The 22600-nt window shown below is 46.5% G+C and overlaps 1 protein-coding gene and 1 pseudogene across 1 annotated transcript; both read left to right on the top strand.

Annotated features, from left to right (window-relative positions):
• Window positions 1-601: 601 nt before the first annotated feature.
• On the top strand, window positions 602-1549 carry LOC127053559 (olfactory receptor 52M1-like). The gene has a single exon (XM_050958535.1). The coding sequence runs from the start codon at window positions 602-604 to the stop codon at window positions 1547-1549; it is 948 nt and encodes a 315-aa protein (XP_050814492.1).
• Window positions 1550-18033: 16484 nt separating this feature from the next.
• Window positions 18034-18981, top strand: LOC127044657 (olfactory receptor 51E2-like; annotated as a pseudogene).
• Window positions 18982-22600: the final 3619 nt, after the last annotated feature.

The raw sequence follows: 22600 nt of genomic DNA, 5'->3' as shown, positions 1-22600 counted from the left end.
ATTACAGTGATCAAAACAGGCACCAGTGTCTACACTGGCACTTTGCCAGAAAAAGTTTATGGAAAAGTCTTGTCGAGATGGTTATATGATGTCACTGACGCTGAGGAGTCTGTCGTTGAAAGTGGCTTTGCAGTGTGTACGCTGCCCCTGTGTCTTTGGCAAAAGGGGATTATTGACAATCAATAAATACATAAATAAAACGTGTCGGTGTAGGAAAAGCCTAAGGAACAATGGTGGATAATCAGTATTCACACTCGTGATTTCTACTGCAGCCTAGTAAGGTTCCCACCCCATGAGGTGCAGGATTTATTGAGCAGGGAGCACCACAAAATATGGAATTGGAATTAGTAGGGTCAGTTCTTCATAATTCATTTCTCTGAATAATGAAACTGTCATTTATCAGAGTGAAAATCTACTCCCTCCATGAAACCAGCCTCCAGTAGAGGATATAGTGTCTCAGATTCACATTGTCTCTCCATCCAGGTATTTATACTGTGACCAACACCCTAGACCCTCGGCACACACAGTAAGTCAGGGGAACGTACGGTTAATACAGGAGACACTGTTCTGCCTCAGAGTCGGACACCTTCTCTTCTACTCCATGTCAAGTTCCAACACAACCTACTTCACCAAACCCTCCACCTTCATCCTGCTGGGCATTCCTGGCCTGGAGACATCCTATGTCTGGATCTCCATCCCCTTCTGCACTATGTACATAATAGCCATCTTGGGGAACTTCACCATCCTGTTCATTGTGAAGATGGAGCAGAGCCTCCATAAACCCATGTACTATTTCCTCTGCATGCTGGCCATCACCGACCTGGTTTTTTATACGTCCATCCTGCCCAAAATACTGGCAATCTTCTGTTTCAGTTACAAGGAGATCAGTTTCAGTGCCTGCCTAACTCAGATGTACTTCTTTCACTGCTCCTATGTGATGGAGTCTGGGATCCTCCTGGCCATGGCTTTGGATCGCTACGTGGCCATCTGTAATCCCCTGAGACATTCCATGACCCTGACGAATCCCCGGGTGGCCAAGATTGGCCTGGCCGTTGTGCTGCGTGGTTGCATTGTTGTATTTCCCTATCCCTTACTGGCAAGACAATGGCCTTACTGTAGAACCATCATCATCCCCCAGCCATACTGCGCACACATAGCTGTGGTGAACCTGGCGTGCGCCGACACCCGTGTTAGTAGTTACTACGGCCTCTTTGTGCAATTCGGTGTGATTAGTATGGATGGGATTTTTATCATTGTGTCCTATATCCTGATCCTCAGGGCCATCTTCAGCCTCCCCACAAAGGACGCCCGGATCAAGACTTTTGAAACCTGCGGCTCCCACCTCTTTATCATTTTAGCCTTTTACATCCCAGGTCTCATCATCGCCCTCATGAACAGATTTGCCCAAAATGTGCCCCTGCATTTCCATGTTCTTATTGTTAATGTGTACTTCTTGCTGCCCCCCATGCTGCACCCCATCATCTATGGGGTGAGGACCAAACAGATCCGGGGCAGGCTTCTCTGGCTCTTTATTCATAAAGGGGCCTAACGTTTTCTCCTGGTGCTCTGGCTTTCAGACCAAAGTCTGTGCAGAGCTGGCTGGTGACATGGTGCTGGATACCACCTTTCTAATTACTTTTAACTGGATATCTGAGGCCCCATGCCCAGTGCTGTCAATTCCCCAAGGCCCTGCCCCCTGATCCACCTCTTTCCACAAGGCCCCTTTCCCCATCCCACCTATTCTCCCAAGGCCCCGCTCCATTCTCAACATCTTCCCCCAAAATCCGACCTCTTACTTGCTCCCCTCCTCTCCAAACCCTTCCACTTGCTGGATCATCTCTGCCTTCCTCCCCCCACTCCCTCTGCTTTGGGGCTGGGACAGGATCTGCTGCAGCCTGGCAAGGAACGAGCAGTGAGGACACTGCACTGGGGCTCATAGGACATTCTGGAGCAGAGAGGGAAGCCAGGAAACTAAATAAAATCAGCTGAGCGTTGGGAGCAGGGCTGCGATGTAGTGAGCTGAGGCCTGGTCTACACTACGATTTTAGTTTGAATTTAGCATTGTTACCTCAATTTAAGCCAGGACCCTTCCACATGACAAAGCCCTTTTTTATCGACTGAAAGGCTCTTTAAATCGATTTCTTTACTCCACCTGTGACAAGGGGATTAGTGCTGAAATCGGCCATGTCGGGTCGAATTTGGGGTAGTGTGGATGCAATTCGATGGTATAGGCCTCCGGGAGCTATCCCAGAGTGCTCCATTGTGACCGTTCTGGACAGCGCTCTCAACTCAGATGCACTGGCCAGGCAGACAGGAAAAGGCCCGCGAACTTTTGAATTTCATTTCTTGTTTGGCCAGTGTGGCGAGGTGATCAGCACTGGTGATCATGCAGAGCTCAGCAGCAGAGCTCAGCAGCATGATGTGCACATTGCTGGGCACATTGCCCAGCCTGCACTTTGTGAGAAGTTTATGATCATGTCTATGTCCTCATCACTCTCGTCACCACGTTGCCGTCGCCTCCTCGCCTGGGTTTGCTTTTGCAGCTTCTGATTGTGCACTGAAAAAAGGTGCTTCTGATTCTGCACTGATCATGGAGGGCGGGGCGACTGATGACATGGCTTACAGGGAATTGAAATCAACAACAGGGAAGGCTTTGGATCAAGGAGAAACACAAACAACTGTCACACAGAATGGCCCCCTCAAGGATTGAACTCAAAACCCTGGGTTTAGGAGCCTGTTAATTTAACAAAACAAATTGGGTCAATTTCTTGTTTTGATCCATCTATGTTTTACATCTTAGGCTGGCAGCAGATGATGCAGTATGACCGCTAGCCATCGTCATCTCCTGGCTGCTCGGCAGAAAACGGTGCAGTACGACTGCGAGCCATCATCATCTCCTGGGTGCTCACTAGAAGATGGGAATGACCTGGCTGAGTCACTCCCATGTCTGCCCAGGAGCCCCTGACTGACCTCACTGAGGTCGGCTAAAAGAGCACCCAGGAATAGGACGATGGCTACCAATCGTAATGCACTGTCTGCTACCAAAAGGCAATGAACTGCTGCTGTGGAGCAATGCAGTCCAATGTCTGCCAGCACCCAGCAGACGTACAGTGACAGTGAGCTGAGCGGGCTCCATGATTGCCGTACTATGGTGTCTGTTCAGGTAACCCAGGAAAAATGGTGCGAAACCATTGTCTGCCATTGCTTTCACGGAGGGAGAGAGGGAGGGAGGGAGGAAGAGGGGGGCCTGATAATATGCACCCAGAACCACCCGCAATACTGTTTTTGACCCATTAGGCATTGGGATCTCAACCCAGAATCCCAATGGGCAGTGGAGACTACAGGAACTGTGAGATAGATACTCACAGCTACCCACAGTTCAACGCTCCAGAAGTTGATGCTAGGCTTGGTACTGTGGATGCAGTTGGCCAATTTAATGCACTTGGAACATTTTGTGTGAGGAAACACACAATCGACTGTATAAAAATGATTTCTGAAAAACCAACTTCTGTAAATTCGACCTAATTTCATAGTGTAGAAATACCCTGAAATTGTGCCTCGTACAGCTTGTTGCCCTAAAGCTCAGCTTCAAAGTCCTGAGGGCAGAGAACATTGTGTGGCTTATTTCCATCCTTTCAGTGATTGTCTCAGGTTGAGTGGGGGAGGTCTAGGTTGGATATTAGGGAAACACTATTTCACTAGAAGTGTGGTGAAGCACTGGAACGCGTTATCTAGGGAGGTGGTGGAATCTCTATCTTCAGAAGTATTTAAGGCCCGGCTTGACAAAGCCCTGGCTGGGATGATCAGGTTGGGGTTGGCCCTTCTTTGAGCAGGGGGTTGGACTAGATGACTTCCTGAGGTCCCTTCCAACCCTAATATTCTATGATTTGTTCCTCCTTGCTGGGGGCCTGTACCTGGCAGGGTCCCTGCAGTGGGGATGGGTTGGGAGCTGTTTGTCGTGAGGGAGGCCTCAGCGGCAGGGCAAGGGATCACTTTTGAAGCTAGGAGGACAACAGCTGACAGCAGTGATAGGATAAGCCCCTGCATTAGCTGTGAAGGCGGGATGCTGGGCAGAGGCTGGGTGGCTGCAGTAGCTCACAGGGCGGGAGATTAATGGCACAGCTACTGTTACCCAGCAATTTATACAGCACCTTATCTGGAACAACAGGGCTCCCACTGCCCAGGGGCTGAAGCTGAACAGTGAAGCTGAGTCTAACATACACTCTTCCTGATGCTTTTGATCACTACATCTAGAAGTTCTTTAGCTAGGCTGCCAGGCAGGGTTCTCCCCACGTCATGGATGGACAGAGCCACACAGAGCTAAAGTGATTTACTCAAGGCCACACAACGAATCAGTGACACAGCTGAGAATAGAATCTGGGAATCCTGACACCCCTCTTCCTCCCTGCACAACTGCTCTGGCCATGAACTCGCATTGCTCCTCTGTGTTGTGTTAGATACACTGAGGCTGTTTCTGTGTCGTGATCAGTGGAATTGACGTCCTTCTTAAACAGGAGGGATTTAATGAAGGAACAGCTAAAAACTACAGCCACACAAACAGGTTTCCGCACAGTTCAGTTTTCAGCCTTGTCTTGCTTCTTTACCAGGGACCACACGCTGCCTGGAACTCTACAGTGTACAGAATGGACAAGGATGTGCTGTAAGGAACCACATCAGTGCAGGCTGTGACTCTGCAGCCCTGATTAGTGGCTTTTGGTAGCAGCACACTAGAAATAATAAATAATTATCTACATTTAATGCAAGGAGAATATGTGCCCAAGCTCATCCAGCGAATCCGCAGGAGAGCTGGGACTCTTCGTTCCCAGCTGGCTGGTCTTGGGCCAAATCCTCAGGTGGTGTAAGGGGTTGCAGCCTCACTGAAATCAGGGGCGATCCCCAGCATTAAAGAAACCAATGGAGAGAAAGCACCATGAATCTGTGCAGCTGCATGGACCATACAAGCCAGGTCTGAGACACTAAACAAGAGATTGGAAGCAAGGGACACTGGGCTATTTTCCTGGCTCAAGACATTTCCTTCCTGCTGCCTCAGTTTCCTCATCTGTAAAAGGAGGATACCTCCTGGGAGGAATGAGCAATACTGTGTGTAGAGCCTATCAACAGTAAATTCTGTCCATGTGTGACCGTGCTTCAGTGGGACATGGTTGAGGATGCCAAACTCAGGACAAACTGCTGAGAAACAGGGTAGAGTCACCCCAGGCTGGCGGTTTTTCTATGGTTACATTATACCAAGCCAGTAATAAATGTAAACTTCCGTCTCATCACACTGGTTAACTAGACACATCCCAGCCCTTGGCACACCATTCGCACACCGGATTTCATGATGAGCAGTCAGTGGAAACCAATTTCCACCACATATCAAGTCCTTCCAATCTGAAGACACCAGTCACTTATTCAGGTCCATATATAACTCAGACCTTATGCAATAATCCAACTCTGCCATCCCTTTAGCCATTAAAAACTAAAGGTTTAATAATAAAAGAAAACAAGAAGAGTAATAAATGGAAAAACATCCAAGTGGTTTTTCAGTGTTCAGAGATCAGGATCACAACAGTAACGGAATAAATTCCTAGCTTGCAAAAGTCTCTCTGGAAATAGCCAAAGCAGGTTGAGGGTCATTAGTCCTTACTCAGAGCTTCCTTGTTAGAAACCAGTGCATAAATATCCTCTGCCCTCTGCTTAGAATTGCCAATATTAATAACTTCAGACACAAAGATGATACATGCATATACACAGGATAATCATACTTAGCAAATCATAACTTTCCTATTGACACCTGACAGGACATACTTTGTACAACATTTATTGCAATTATATAACCGTGGTAGCAAGAATGATAAAAATGGTCATATTCAATCATACAGCACCACATCATGTTCTTGCCCCCTGTTATAACTAGTAAGGGAAGGGTAACAACGGTATCTGACGAAGTGGGTGTTCACCCACGAAAGCTCATACTCCAAAACGTCTGTTAGTCTATAAGGTGCCAAAGGACTCTCTGCTGCTCTATCTGTGTTGAGATATCAACTACTGGAAAAGCAAAATGGAAACCAATGGTGCACAGATATTTCAAGTGACCCAGAGAAGGCACTTGCTGACTTTTGAGATCACTAGACTGAGCTACAAAGTGTTGAAAGGTACAGAAAACTGTGCAAGAACACCTATGGGTAACACCATAATGTTTGCAATACTTGGGAGTTGTAGGGTCAAAACCTAATTAAAGCCTTGGGCACACAGCCACTGCATTACTCATTGACAAACAATCCTGACATTAGGAGCCCCAAAGCAACACTGGCATGTCCCCATATTTATTGTTGTGATATGATTATGATGTGTTTTATAGAAAGTTTGTCATGTAACATATCAATGGAAAAGTTATGATTTGCTGAATACGATTACCCTAGTTGTGTGCATGTATTATTTTTGTACCTAAAGTTAGGAATATTGACTATGTACCATTATTTCAAATGTGTTTGCCCCTCGGTAACATAGAATCATAGAATATCAGGGTTGGAAGAGACCTCAGGAGGTTCTAGTGCAACTCCCTGCTCAAAGCAGGACCAATTCCCAATTAAATCACCCCAGCCAGGACTCTGTCAAGCCTGAGCTTAAAAACCTCTAAGGAAGGAGATTCCACCACCTCCCCAGATAACCCATTCCAGTGCTTCACCACCATCCTAGTGAAAAGTTTTTCCTAAAATCCAACCTAAACCTCCTCCACTGCAGCTTGAGTCCATTACTCCTTGTTCTGTCATCTGCCGCCACTGAGAACAGTCTAGATCCATCCTCTTTGGAACCCCCTTTCAGGTAGTTGAAAGCAGCTATCAAATTCCTCCTCCTTCTTCTCTTCTGCAGACTAACAATCCCAGTTCCCTCAATTTCTCCTCATAAGTCATGGGCTCCAGCCCCCTAATCATTTTTGTTGCCCTCCACTGGACTTTTTCCAATTTTTCCACATCCTTCTTGTATACAGTGTGGGGCCCAAAACGGGACACATTACTCCAGATGAGGCCTCTCAGTAATGGGACATTAAGAAACATGTTAGGCCTTTGAAGGTTATCCCGACCTGATGGACTTTCCTGTCAATATTCTAGCAAGGATATGGGAAATGGCCCCTGCCATGACTCATCAAAGTAGGCAGGGGCACGTGACCAGCTCATGTGTCTCTGGACTCCATCCTGTGCCTGAACTTTTCCACTAAATGTGCTGGGGGCTTTTGCTTGGAAAAAGTGAAGTTTCCTCCACATGGCAGAAGCTGTAGTAGGGGAAAGCGACATTGTCACTTGGCCTAACTCCCCCCACAACTCAACATCCGGAACCACCTTACAAATAATTACTGAACTGGGGATGTTTTCGCAAGCTGAAGGGATTTCTTGCCTGTGTATTAAAGATAGATGGACTGTTTGTCCCATCAGGTGAGACACTCCTTGATTCAAATTCTGTCTAGCGTATAGAACTGAGATTGGGGCAAGAAATTTACACTGGTCAATCTTCTGACAAGGGCAAGACAGCACAGTCTGGGGTCCTAGCCTGGGGAATTGGGGGGAACTGGCTGGAGTGTCTCTATTGTTGGTTCATGAGTGGCTAGTGAAAGCTTTCATGTAACTGCAGCTGGGTGTGTCTCTGTCTGTGTATGATTGTGTAAGTGCAAGACCTGGCATCACTGTGAGAAAGGGGCCCAGCTTGGTATGTGAGAGGCCTCACGGGTTCCCCGTTCCATGTTGCAACCTGCAGAAGTCCATCACATGCATTGAAGAACAGGCCTTGCAACTGTATAAGTCCATTTCCCGCTTACCATGCACTCAGTTACTGATGGAGAGGCTGTTTTTATGGCAGGGAAGTCAGGACTCCAGGGGTCTGTGCGTCAGTCTCTGTGTGACTTTGGCCAACTCATGTCTCCCTGTTCCTCAGTTTACCCATGGATATAATTGGGATACATTCATAGTGACTTCCTTTCCTAGGTCTTTTAAAGATCCTTCAGTGAAAGGTTCTACGTGGTATGAGAATACTTACTGATGAGAATTACAATTCTCTGATCCCTTAGCAACCTTATGCTTCCAGAAAGTGTCTCCCCTCAGTCATGTTTCTCCAGATCTGTCTGTCTAGTGTCTGCCCATCCATCCTAGGCATTTAGACAGCAGCAGATACTATGAGACCTAGACACTATCCCTAGCTTTTTTGTAATCAACTATAATTTAAAAAAAACAAAACAATGTACACCAAGCAGTGGTGCAGTGGAGAGCCCAAGAGTTCTCATCTCCCTTTGGGAAGTTCCCTTAATTATTGTTACAGCTAAAGCTGGATAACAAACACAGAAGCACAGAAATGGAAAGAGAGAGACTGGCTAGGATGTGTCTGGTCTCCAGCCTGTTTACATCCAGATGCCGCTTCTCCCCAAGGGCCTGAGCAAACCCCAGTGGGATTGCACAGAGCTAGATTATAAACAGTGCACAGCCCAGTCAGCTCTCGGCGTGGGATGCTGCTACAGATATTCGACTGAGAGAGGTCTGGGACACGGTTACCTGAAGGATATTCCCAGAGAAGACGCTTCCTTCTCAGAAATCACAGGTCCCCATCTCTTTCTGTTCAACAAACCAAGTGCAACATAAGCATGATGGGATAGAGGAGAGGTCTGTATTCCTTTCCACTTAACGCAGCCTTTAAACATGCCAGGGCCCTTGCTACAGGTGCTGAATTTGCTTTAGTATCATGGACCAAAATGTCCCTCTTTTCTGTGCTCCTTAGTGATGGGCTCCAGCCCTACGGGGGCTGCATTTCAGGGGCACAATGGATCCTCCGGAATGAAAGCTGTTAGTAGATGTCCAGGACAAGGCCAGATTCGGAGGCTGAGGGCTGCAGTTTGCTTAGGCCCCTATGAAGCGCTATGGCAGCCCCCTTGTCGTGTTTTAAGTGTAGACAAGCCCTCAAGCAGGTGGTCCAGAAAAACATCCCGTCTGGAGTAAGAACTGGATAAAACCTCAGGAGCCAGTTGTGTGTTAATGTACAGACACTGCCACCTCCTCCTCTTGCAATTTAGGGCTTTGGCTGTTAGCCGGGGGGAGAGGCTGTGGGGTATGGAAGAGCTGTTACCAGACTTTATCTGTTGAAAGGCATGGAGGTGCTAGGGCGCCTCACTAGCAGAAATATAACATTTTTTCAACATGGTCAAGACATCTTGTCTCCTATCTTCATTCTAGAAATTGGCTGAACTGTTATGCCTGCAACTTTCAAAATGCAATTCAGCCGGAAGTAGACACCCAGCATAGGAAAATTCAGGTTAATATTTGGCCAACGTATATGCAACTGAAAATGAAGTCTTGTAATTGAAGGTGTCAGACAGACTTAACGATGAGTCGTGTCACCAGCACCACCAACTATGGCCAATTCATTTGTGACTCCCATTCAGCTAAGCTCTTTGCTACAGTAATGTCTGTGGCAAGGAGTTCCACAGGCCAAATATGGATTATGTAAACAGTTTTCTTTTATCAATTTTATATGTTCAGAGTTTCAGGGTTGGAATGTCCCCTTGTTCATCTGTTATGAAATAAATATAAATGCCTGAACTACTCTCTGTATCAAAAGATTCATAGTGTTTAAAGTCAGAAGGGACCATTAGATCATTCAGTCTGACCTCCTGTGTAACCCAGGCCATTAAATTTCACCCAGTTACCCCAGTATTGAGCTCCGTAAGTTGTGTTTGAGTAAGACCTGGTCTACACTAGGATTTTATATGATTGAATCAAAGAGTGACTGAGTTAGAATGTGCTGCAAGGATCAGCTAGTCTAACCCCCTGCCAAGACGCAGGATTTGTTGTATCTTAACCACACTAGACAGATGACTGTCCAGCCTCCTTATAAAAATGACAGGTCTGGGGCAAAGCACCGCAGATACTCTTTCCTCCCTGGCCTTCTGGTACATGTGTCTCAACTCCTCCACTTTTGCTGTGTACTGCAGTGTGTCCTGATTGTAGCTCTTTTCCCACAAGCTGCACAAAATCTGTCCTTTGGTATTGACATTCCTATAGCTGGAGCACAGCTGGGACTGCACAGCCTCCTCCCCAAATAATGAGCAGGATCCAGATGCTCAGCAGTGTCCCAAGCATTGAGCCACCACAGCCACCTGGGAAGGTGTGATGAGAGCATTCCCCACCAAGCAAACAGGAAGGGGAATTTCTAACTTCCTGGGCCTTTAAAGGGGGGCTGTCAAAAGGTGTTCACCTCGGTGCAGGGGAGAGGAGTTGAAACTATTCACCAGAGCAGTCAGGATGGGCAATGTGGGATGCCTACTGGAGGCCAATTTTAGTGATAAAAACAAGTGCAAGTGTCTACAGTAGCACTTTGATGAGCAAACTTTTGCATAAAAGGCCTTAAATCTCTTGTTAAGGTGATTTTATGATGTCACTGAAACTGAGGGGTTCTGTCATTGAAAGTGGCTTTGATGTGTGTACACCTCCACTGTTTCTTCGTCAAAAGATGCTTTTTTTGTGAAAAAACTTGGCGGTGTAGACAAGGCCTAAGGAATAACGATGGATAACCAGTGTCCACACTGTGTTGCTGCTGGTGCCCTGTAAAGTTTCCTACACCACAATATGTGGGAATTATTCAGACAGGGAATACCATAAAATATGGAATTGAGATTAGTAACCTCATTTGAGCGACCAATCTGCATCACCCATGAGAACAGCCTCCAGTAGTGCATGTAACATCTCATATTAACATTGTCTCTCCATCCAGGTAATTGCACTGCGATCATCAGCCTAGGCATATACAGGAGGTGAGGAAAAAGTATGGTACAAGCAGGAGACACATATTCCCCTATCCATGTCAGATTCCAACACAACTGACTTCACCAACCCCTCCACCTTCATCCTGCTCGGCATTCCTGGCCTGGAGGCAGCCCACGTTTGGATCTCCATCCCCTTCTGCACCATGTGCACCATAGACATCTTGGGAAACTTTACCATCCTGTTCATCATGATAACAGAGCCGAGCCTCTATGGCCTCATGTACTATTTCTTCTGCATGCTGGCCACCAGTGACCTGCTTCTGTGTATGTCCACCCTGCTCAAAATGCTGAACATCTTCTGGTTCAGTTCCAGGGAGATCAATTTCAGTGCCTGCCTCATCCATTTGTACTTCATTCACTGCTTCACAGTGATGGAGTCTGGGATCTTTGTGGCCTTGGCTTTGGATCACTACGTGTCAATTTGTGATTCCCCTGAGACATTCCACCATCCTGACAAATCCTGCGGTGGCCAAGATTGGACTGGCTGTGGTGCTTCGCAGTGGAATGGTTGTACTGCCCTATCCTTTCCTGGTAAGACAGTGGCCATATTGGAGAACCAACATCATCCCCAAACCGTACTGTGCACACATAGCCATGGTGAAGATTGCCTGTGCCGACACCCATGTCAGTAGTTACTACGGCCTCTTCGTGATATTCTTTGTGATGGGTCTGGATAGGATTTTTATTGCTGTATCCTATACCCAGATCCTCAGGGCCATCTTCAGCCTCCCCACAAAGGATGCCCGGATCAAGACATTTGAAATCTGTCACTCCCACTTTTTTATCCTTTTACATCCCAAGCCTTTTACATCCCAAGTCTTTTCATCTCCCTCCTGTACAGATTTGCCTAGAATGTGCCCCTGCGTCTCCACATTCTCATTGCCAATGTGTACCTTTTGATGCCCCCCCATGCTAAACTCTATCATCTATGGGGTGAGGACCAAATAGATCCAGGGCAGGCTGCTCCGGCTCTTTACTCATAAAGGGGCCTAACGTATTCTTCATGTGCTCTGATTCTGAGATTGAGCTCCATGCAGAGCTGGCGGGTGACATGGTGCTGGGCCCCCTTCCATGAACTACTGATTGGACAGTCAAAGTGACATTAAGTTCTTTTCTCGCCTTACTGTGCTGTGTCAATGTGACAAACTGAGGAATCGGTCTGCGTACTATTCATAGGATGACCACATTTCTAATTGTTAACTGGACCTCTGAGGCCCCATGCCCTGCCCTGTCAATTTACCAAGGTCCTGCTTCCTGCCACACCTTTTTCCATAAGGTTGCTTCCGCTGTTCTTTATCCCACAAGACCCCACTCCCTTCTTCCCCTCTTCCTCCAATGCCCTGCCTCAGGTCTACCTTTTCCCCCAAAACCCCACCCTGTTGCTCACTCCCCTTCTCCCCAATCCCATCCACTTGCTGGATCATCTTCAACTTCCAACCCTACCTACCGCGAAACTGGGCTTCCTCTGCCGTGGGCTTGGGACAGGATCTGGTGCAGCCTGGCAAGCAACCTGCAGTGAGTGCCGTGAGGACGCAGCGCTTGGGCAGACAGACCAATCTGAAACGGAGAGGGAATCCATTAAATCATGTAAAATCAACTGAGAGTTGGGAGCAGAGATGCGAGGCAGCCAGCTGAGATTGTGCATCCCACAGACTGTGGGCCCTAAAAGCTCAGCTGCAAAGCCCTGAGGGCAGAGACCATTGTGTGGCTTATTTCCTTAGCTTTCAGCAATGGTGTTAAGTTGCAGTAGGAGAGGTCTAGGTTGGATATTAGAAAACACTATTTCACTAGGAGGATGGTGAAGCACTGGAATGGGTTATCTAGGGAGGTGGTGGAATCTTCATCCTTAGGAGTTCTTAATGCCCTTTTTGAATGTTTCATGCATAACATTTCAGCTGACTTCTCAAATGAAGCTAGGAGAGAAGATGTCTTGCCAATGCTGAAAAATTCTTATAATTATTCTAGTGAGGAGCCCTTCTAGCTCCATGCTTTCCAGCAGATAAAAATCAGGTAAGTGTCCATTCATTATCAGCCAGATCCCTGAAATGCAAGACGAGGAGTTGACAGTCTCTGCTCATTCACACACAGTTGGTTCCTGAGGTCTTTACTCAGTTCTTACTCCAAGGGGAGTTTTGCCTTACTGGGTCCAGAGAAAACTTCGGGCCATGGCCTCCAAATTTGGCTTTGTGTTGTTCATCTACGAACAAATTTCATCCTGAAAGATCCACTGTGCCTCTAAAATGCAGCCATCTTGGGGTGAGAGGTCAACAGGGATTCAGAGAAAAGAGAGAGAGTTTGGACAATGATAATGAAGCAAACTCATCACCAGTGGCAAGGGCCCTGGGATGCTGGGTGCCTGTGTCTTGGTTACGTGGGCACCCCGACACAGTAGCCAAAAACCAGACTGTCCCGGTAAACCCATGATGAGTGGAAACACCATTAAGTCTCGTATGATGCTTTGAACCATTGTTATCCTTATGTCTTTGGGCTTTTCCAGTACTCTCCACTCAGGTGCCTTGTGCCCAGGGGCAGGAGGCTGGGACCGAGGCATCTGTCTATAAATAGGATGGTCATTTATGACTCTCAGCACGTAATCAGATCTCACCGATGCTGAACAAGGGAGTGACTGCATTCTACATAAAAGACAGTTTTCTCCAGGTTCTCTGCAGAGGGGTGGGCGTGGAAGGAATGGAACCTCCCCAGGAAAGGGAACAGAGAGAGGAGGGGTTGATCCAGCCCTTTTTAAAACACAGAGACTGGATGAGCCAGAAGAAGCTGGGGTGGGAGAGAGGCACACAGGAGGCACAAGGGACTCTTTGGTTGCAGGGCTGTGGCTGCAGCAGTGAGACAGACTCCAGCTGGAGGAGAATCCATGAGTTACAGGAGGTGACCCCTGGACACCCTAGAGGCCTCTGACCAAATCCCAGAGTTCACTCCAGGGTGGTGTGGACAAAGTAATGCACATTGGAAAACATCTTTCCAGATATGCATAGAAAATTATGGGGTCTAAATGAATTTTTACCGCTCAGGAAAACGTTCTTGGAGTCATTGTGGATAGTTCTCTGAAAACATCCACACAATTGGCAGCAATAATCAAATAAGGGAACAGAATGTTGGGAATCATTAAGAAGAGGATAGATAATAAGTTGGAAAATATTATAAAATCATGATTGGTGTGGAGAAAGTCTATACAGAAGTGTAATTTACGCCTTCCCATAACACAAGAACTAGGGGTTACCAAACGAAATGGATGCGCAGCAGATTTAAAATGAATAAAAGGGAGCATTTCTACACACAATGCACACCCAACCTGTGGAACTTGCCAGAGGATGTTGGGAAGGTCACGACTATAAGAGGGGGAAAAAGAGAACAAGATAAAATCATAGAGGATAGGCCCATCAGTGGCTTTTAACGAGGATGGGCAGGGATGTTGTCCCTGGCTTCTGTTTGCCAGAAGCTAGGAATGGTCGACAGGGTATGGATTCTCTCTGGAGTACTTGGCATTGGTCACTGTCAGAAGACAGGATACTGGGCTAGATGGACCTATGATCTGGCCCAGTATGGCCATTCTTATGATCTAATGTTCACTGAGGCAGGGAATGGAGTGCAGATATTGTACTGTGTGTATTCGGTATCTCTTATGCTGTCTAAAGTAAAGGAAAGATTTTAGAAACCCCGTTTGCAAAGCCTGGGTCTGTTTTCTTTAACGATCCTGTGCCCTGCTGGAGAATAACTGAAAGCAGAGTGCACTCAAGGGGGAGCTCTAGCAAGGGTATGCTGAACCAACTGGAGTGTCTGGGGGAGCTGAATCACTTTAGGGAGAACAAATTGTGAACCACTTCAGAAAGGTTTGGGATCACCCAGCCCTACTCCCTTTCCACTCACAGTGCTCTAGTGTCCATGGAGCAGCTCCAAGTTTGCTGTCACAGCCCCGCTCAAGCTCCCGTGGCTCGATGCCCGCCAGAAGGGTGTGTTTGGTCCCACATACTGGACCCATGTGCTTTGAGTCAGAGCAGCGTTCAGGCCCTGCCTCTAGCTCTGGGATTCTAGGCCCACACTTGGGGTACAACTTCCATTCTAGCGCCTCCCTCTGGGAGTGGGGAGCTGCACACCAAGCGCCAAGACCCTGAAGCTATTTTCCTTTGCTTTGTATCTTGGCAGGCTTTTCTCCTACAGTACAGAGTAGACTGCAGTCTCTTTCAGGACATGGAAGTAAATCTTATATAAAAATATAAAATTAGATTCAGAAAGGTCTAGTTCCAGAGCTATATTGCTCTGACACTCTGTACCCCCAAAGGAAAACCCTGGCGCCCGACTTTCACTGTTATATAGTTACAACAAATCTTGTACAAACTATGTCATGTGAGGTATCCATGGAAAAGCTGTGGTTTGCTGAATGTGATTATCCTGTTTGTGTGTCTGTATCATTTTTCCCTCTGAAATAACAAATACTGACTATCTACCTGTATTTCAGATGCATTCCCTCCTGTGGTGACTCCCACAAAGTAGTTAACATCCAGTTAACATCCAGCACATTACGAATGGATATTCAAATTCATGGCTCATCAATTAAGATAATGGGCCATGGTAGAAGTTTGGCCCTCTCTGTATCCAAAACATGGGTAATGGCCCCTGTTATAACTCATTGAAGTATGCAAGGATATGTGATCAGCTCATGTGACACTGGACTCCATCTTATGCCTCTTCTTTCCCACTAACTATACTGGTATCTCTGTTTGGGACAATGAAGTTCCCTCCATATGGCAGAAGCTGTAAAAGAGGAAAGTGTTACGACCACTTGGTTTCACTCTCCCCACAGCTCAACACTTTAAAACACAGCTAGAAAAAAAAAAGACTTTTCCTGGAGATGTGGTCACAGGTTATAAAGGAGAAATGCAGGAATCTGTCCAAAAGTCCACAAATAGGAACAGCTGTGTCCTGCATACAAGGAGGCAGGTGATATTGCTGAATATTTCACTATCTTTGAGAGGCTGTATATGATTCATATGATTCCTGATAACCAGAAGATGCCCACTTTAGTTGAAAACTTAACTGGTAAAGCTCTGGATAAATTAAATTAAATGACAATTGAGAATCTTTTAGATTATTCTAAATTCCAGGAAATGATTTAGAAATAATTTCAGATTACCCCTGAAACATATAGTGTGAAATTTACAAATTCTAAGAGGTGTGCTGGTACAAGTAATGTGGAATATGTACAGACACCGCCACATCCTCTTCTTGCAATTTAGGGCTTTGATTGTTAGGGGCAGGGTGGGAGGTGGGTGTTACCAGATTTTATCTGCTGAAAAACATGGAGGTGCTAGGGCTCTTCACTAGCATAAATATGACAATGGTTCAATATAGGCGAGACATCTTCTCCCCTAACTTCATTCTAGAAGTTGGCTGAACAGTTATGCCTGAAAGTTTCAAAATTAAATTCAGCCGTTAAGTAGACACCCAATGTGGGAAATTTCAGTTTAATGTTTGGCAAACTTATACACAACTGAAAATGAAATCTTGCAATTGAAGGTGTCAGACAAACTTAACTATGCCTTTAAAAAATGGAGGAACATTGCCACATAGATCAAGAGGCAATTGGTTCAAAGTACAGCATAGTAGTAGTAAGAAGAGGAGAACAATGGAACAGATGCCCAGGCAGGTTGTAGAAAGTCATTCATTGGAGGTTTTTATCAGGAGGCTGGACAGCCATCTATCTAGAGTGGTTTTGACACAACAAATCCTGCATCTTGGCAGGGGGCTAGAATAGTTGATCCTTGCAGCCCCCTTCCAACTCTGTCATTCTTTGACTCGATGATATAAAAGACTGAATCATCTGGATCCGTACCAGTTTCCCTACATCCTTCCTATATACTGGAGACTCAAACTGGACACAATACTCCAGCTGAGGTCTAACCAGCGCCAAGTAGTGCTACTATCCCCTCCCGTGACTGGCATGGTCTGCCTCTGCTAATGCAAATGAAAAATTGTATTTGCTCTTTTTTGCAATGGCAAAAAAAAAATCATACCCCTGAGGGATATAGCTATATCAACCTGACACTGGTATATACAGCATGAGGTCTAGTGAAGAATTGTTTATCAACCTAGAGATTATCAGAGAGGTAGATTACATACTCTGACAGGAGAATCCCCACCAAAGTACCCACGGGGCTGTTGGCAGTTGAAATGGGGTCACCGGTGAGGATAGCATCCAACTTCTTATAAAAATGGCAGGTTGTGGCACAGCACCAGAGATACTGTTTGCCTCCCTTGCCTTTTGGTAAACGTGCCTCAGTTCCTTCACCTTTGCTGTGTACTGCAGCGTGTTCCGATCGTAGCTTTTTTCCCACACGCTGCACAAAATCTGCCCTTCGGTATTGACATTCCTATGGCTGGAGGGCATCTGGGACTGCACAGTCTCCTCTCCCCAAATGCTGAGCAGCTCCAGAAGCTTCACGGTGTCCCCAGCATGGAGCCACCACGACCACCTGGGAATGTGTGATGTGAGCACCCCACACCGAGCAAACAGGAAGGGGAATTTCCACATTTCCAGGTCTTTAAAGGGGGATGGGCAGAAAGTGTTTACTTCGATGCAGTGGAGAGGTGTTAAAACTGTTCACCAGAGCACTCAGGAGGGCAATGTGGGACAGCGACAAAAACAAGGACATGTGTCTACACTGGCACTTTGCCAACAAAACTTTTGCGTAAAACTCTTGTCAAGGTGGTTATATAATGTCATTGAAGCTGAGGAGTTCCATCTCCGAAAGTTGCTTTGCAGTGTGTATACTGCCACTATTTCTTTGGCAAAAGCTACTTGTTTGTGAAGTGTAAGAAAATCCTAAGGAACAACGAGGAATAACCAGTATCCACACTTGTGTTTCCTACTGGTGCCTAGTAAGGTTTCCCACACCATGATGTGTAGGAATTCTTAAGCAAGGAGCACCATAAAATATGGAATTGGAATTAGTAGGGTCAGTTCTTCAGAATTCATTTCCCTGAATAATGATAATGTCATTTTCGGTGTGTGAAGAGCGACCGATCTGCTCCCCTCATGACAACAGCATTCAGTAGTGCATGTCGTGTCTCATATTCACATTATCTCTCTATCCAGGTATTTGTACTGCTACTATCATCTGAGACCCTGAGCACATACAGGAAGTCAGGGGAACATATGGTACATGCAAGAAACACTGTTCTGCCTCATTGTTGGACACCTTCTCCCCTACTCCATGTCAGATTCCAACACAATCAACTTCACCAACCCCTTCACCTTCATCCTGCTGCGCATTCCTGGCCTGGAGGCTGCCCATATCTGGATCTACATCCCCTTCTTCACCATGTACATCATAGTCATCTTGGGGAACTTCACCATCCTGTTCATCGTGAAGATGGAGCAGAGCCTCCATGGGCCCATGTACTATTTCCTCTGCATGCTGGCCGTCACCGACCTGTTTGTGTATATGTCCACCCTGCCCAAAATGCTGAGCATCTTCTGGTTCAATGTCAGAGAGATTGATTTCAGTGCCTGCCTCACCCAGATGTACTTTATTCTCATCTTCTCAGTACTAGAGTCTGGGATCGTTGTGGCCATGGCTTTTGATCGCTATGTGGCCAACTGCCATCCCCAGAGACATTTCACCATCCTGACAAACTCCATGGTTGCCAAGATTGGCCTGGGCGTGATGCTGCATGGCAGCATAGTCATACTGCCCAATCCCTTCCTAGTGAGGCAGTGGCCATATTGCAGAACCAACATCATCCCTCAGCCATACTGCGCACACAGAGCTATGGTGAACCTGGCCTGAGCCGACACCCGTGTTAGTAGTTACTACGGCCTCTTTGTGCTAGTGTGTGTGATGGGTCTGGATTGGATATTTATTGCCCTTTCCTATTCCCAGATCCTCAGGGCCATCTTCAGCCTCTCCACAAATGACGCCCGGCTCAAGACTTTTGAAACCTGCGGCTTCCACCTCTTTGTCATTTTAGCCTTTTACATCCCAGGTCTCATCATCTCCCTCATGAACAGATTTGCCCAGAATGTGCCCCTGCATTTCCATGTTCTCATTGTTAATGTGTACCTCTTGCTGTCCCCCATGCTGCACCCCATAATCTACTGGGTGAAGACCAAACAGATCCGGGGCAGGCTTCTCTGGCTCTTTACTCATAAAGCGGCCTAAAGTTTTCTCCTGGTACTCTGGCTCTCAGACTGGGCTCTGTGCAGAGCTGGCTGGTGACATGGTGCTGGGCCCCCTTCCCGCAATCACTTACTGGACAGTCAAAGTGACATTAAATCCTTTCCTGGTCTTGCTGTGGTCTGTCTGTGTGACAAACTGAGGAGTCTTTTTGTGTACAACCATTCTCCCATAGGATGACACCTTTCTAACTGCTGTTAACTGGATATCTGAGGCCTCATGCCCTGTGCTGTCTATTCCCCACGGCCCTGCCGCCTGACCCACCTCTTTCCACAAGGCCCCTTCCCTCATCTCACCTATTCCCCCAAGGTCCTGCTCCATTCTCAACGTCTTCCCCCAAAGCTACACCCCTGTTACTCCCTCCCCTCCTCTCCAACCCCATGCACTTACAAATTCATCTCCATCTTCCTTCTTTCCAGCCTGGGCTCCCTCTGCTCCTGGCCTGGGACGGGATCTGCTGCAGCCTGGCAAGGAACCTTCAGTGAGGACATGGCACTAAGGCTGGCAGGCCAGTCTGGAGCCTGGAGGGAAGCCAGGAAACTGTATAAAATCAGCTGAGGGTTGGGAACAGGGCTGTGATGCAGTCAGCTGAGATTGTGCATCCAAGAGTTTGTGGGACCTAAAGCTCAGATGCAAAATCCTGAGGTCAGAGCCCATTGTGTGTCTTTTTGCAGTGAGAAGCATGGGTCCCAGCAGTCAGTCCTTGGCACTTCACAGCGGTGTTGGTAGTCAGCAGGACTTAATAAGGGTCTTTCCAGTGTGGAGCCAAAGCAGTCTTTGGCTGGTGGATCTTTATGTAGACCCAATCTCCTGGGTCCTAGGAGTGGCAGGGCTTTTCAGGGTCCTTGAGTAATGCATCATAACTTCCATCAAATGAATGTCCATCTGAGCAAGGGCCAGTGGGGGTGCCACTGGAAGTCACATCGGGTGCCCTGTCAAAATCTCATGTGAGCTGAGTCCAGTCTTTCAGTTGGGAGTGGCCCTCATGCTTATCAATGCTAATGGCAAAGCATTTAGCCATTTGAGGTTTGTCTCTGCACAAATTTTAGCCAGTTTGTTTTTCAGAATCCCATTGTGACGTTCCACTGTCCCAGCAGATTTTGGATGGTGAGAGCAGTGGAGGTTGTCTTGTATCTGCAAGGCTGCACATAATTCTTTTACAATCTGTCCAGTAAAATGAGTGCCACGGTCACTGTCGATACACACAGGTATACTAAATCTTGGTACGATGTCTTTGAACAAAATTTTCACAACTGACTTGGCATCTGCCCTCCTGCAAGGGAAGGCCTCAACCCAGCTTGAAAAAAACATCAACTAATACTAATACATATTCATAATTACAACATTTAGACATTTGAATAAAATCAATCTGAATATTTACAAATGGTCCCCACGGAGGGGGATGGGCTGCTTGTCTGGTTTTAACAGCTTTACCAACATTGTGTTGCTGGCAGATTGAACATTGTTGGCAGTAGTTCTGGGCCACAGTAGGAAAACCTGAGGCATACCAATAGCCTCCAACGGCAGCAAACATCCCCACTTTTTCACATGCACCACCCTGTGGTGCATACGAGCAAGATAGGGCAGAAACACCCTCGGCGCATTCGTGCAGCCGTCCCAGAAGCTCCAAAGGTGATCAGGGTACAGGGTGCACCCAGCAACGCTCCAAGAACGTTTCTCAGTCTCTGGCACCATCTTCTGGATCTTAGCAAGGTCATCGACGGAAGCCAGCAGAGGCTGCTCAACTAAGGCAAAAATAAAAGCAGCCTGAGGGCCAGAAAGGGCTGCATCCTTGGCTGCTGAATCAGCCAAAGCATTCCCACGAGTAACTTCATCATGAGGGGTTGGATGAGCCATGCATTTTACAATAGCAACAGCTTTGGGCAACAAAAGAGCATCCAAAAGAGCAGATACATACTGACTATCCTTAATGGGGGAACCAGAGGAAATAAGGAAACCTCTAAGCATAGTGAGAATCAGTGTAAATAGTAACAGTTTGATCCTGTGCCCGAATACATGCCCATGTCAAAGCCACGAGCTCAGCAAGCTGAGCTGAAAAGACAGAGGGAAGGAAAGCATTTTCAATAACAGAATATAAAGAACAGACAGCATAACCAGCAACCAATTTTCCCTTCAAGTTTCACAAACAAGAACCATCTACAAAATAAATAAGAACAGGATTCTGCAAAGGCACATCAGTAAGATTTTCCCTTGGCGGCTAAGAAGAGAAGTAACAGACACACAATCATGACGGTCTCCATGAAGGGGCCCTGGTAACAGCCAAGCAGGATTCAGAATGGGCCAATGATCCAAAGTAATATGACGTGAAGATAACAGAATATGCTCATCTGAGTCACGGCACCAAATACTGTGGAAGAAACAAAACTCCACTCTCAGGTTGGAAGCAACACAATCAGAGACAGCTTTATTCAAACAATTGCCAGGGAAGGACACTTCTGGCAGACAGCATCTCTGCCTCAGTTTCTCCAAAGTACAAGCTAAATTACACAAGCTTTTATACCTCGTTGTGACGTGGATTAATTAAAAACATCTGCTTTTTATATAGAGTATTTACTATCTATTCCAGTATTTTCTCACTTTCTCTTCTCAAAACATCATTATCCCAAGGCTGGGTCACACTGACTATTCTGTTGTTTTCCATTCGCTTCTGACGTGAGCCCTACTTCTTCAGATCTCGCGATATTAGGTTAAGACTTGACAGAACAGTTGCTCTGTCTCTGACACTTAAATGGCTGCACTTAAGCCCTCTCTTTCTTTCCCTGCTTCCACACAAGCTACACGAGAGAGCCCTGGCTCATGGCCCCTTCCTCTCTTGCCTGAGAACCACTGATTAGTGAAATTAGTAGCAACAGATTATTGCAAAGAAATGTATTTTCAAGGTAAAAATGCCTGTATAACATGGGTAATGCTGTGAACAATACATAGGGTGAGTATACTAATGATAAGGGTGTTTCTATTTCTTAATAAGGGTTTTGGGGGTGTTGTAATGGATGTAAGTGTTTACATACTAACTTAGATAGAAAGAGTTCGCTGTAAGTAATCCAGGGCTTACTCGACAATTGCATTGAGTGGAACAAGTATAGCAGTAATGAAGCCCGTACTCAAATCCGCTTCTGGATCAACCTGCTCCTTCTTCTTCAAACAGACTCAAAAAGTAAAAGCATAAATGTTTAAGTATATCAGAAGCAGGAAGCCTGCTAAACAACCGGTGGGGCCACTGAACAAACTAGATGCTAAAGGAGTACTCAAGGACAATATGGCCATTGAGGAGAAATTAAATGATTTTTTTTGCATCAGTCTTAATGACTGAGGATTTGAGGGAGATTCACAAACGTGAGCCATTCTTTTCCTTTGACAGAACTGAGGAACTGTCTCAGATTGAGATGTCTTTAGGGGAAGTTTTCATAGAATTATAGAATATCAGGGTTGGAAGGCACCTCAGGAGGTCATCTAGTCCAACCCTCTGCTCAAAGCAGGGCCAGCACTCAACTAAATCATCCCAGCCAGGGCTTTGTCAAGCCTGACCTTAAAAACCTCTAAGGAAGGAGGTTCCACCACCTCTCCAGGGAACCCATTCCAGTGC

This window comes from Gopherus flavomarginatus, chromosome 1 (assembly GCF_025201925.1).
Source record: "Gopherus flavomarginatus isolate rGopFla2 chromosome 1, rGopFla2.mat.asm, whole genome shotgun sequence".
NCBI classification, from domain to species: Eukaryota; Metazoa; Chordata; order Testudines; family Testudinidae; genus Gopherus; species Gopherus flavomarginatus.
Note: the sequence above shows the minus strand (reverse complement) of the source record. Positions and strands in the feature narration are given on the sequence as shown.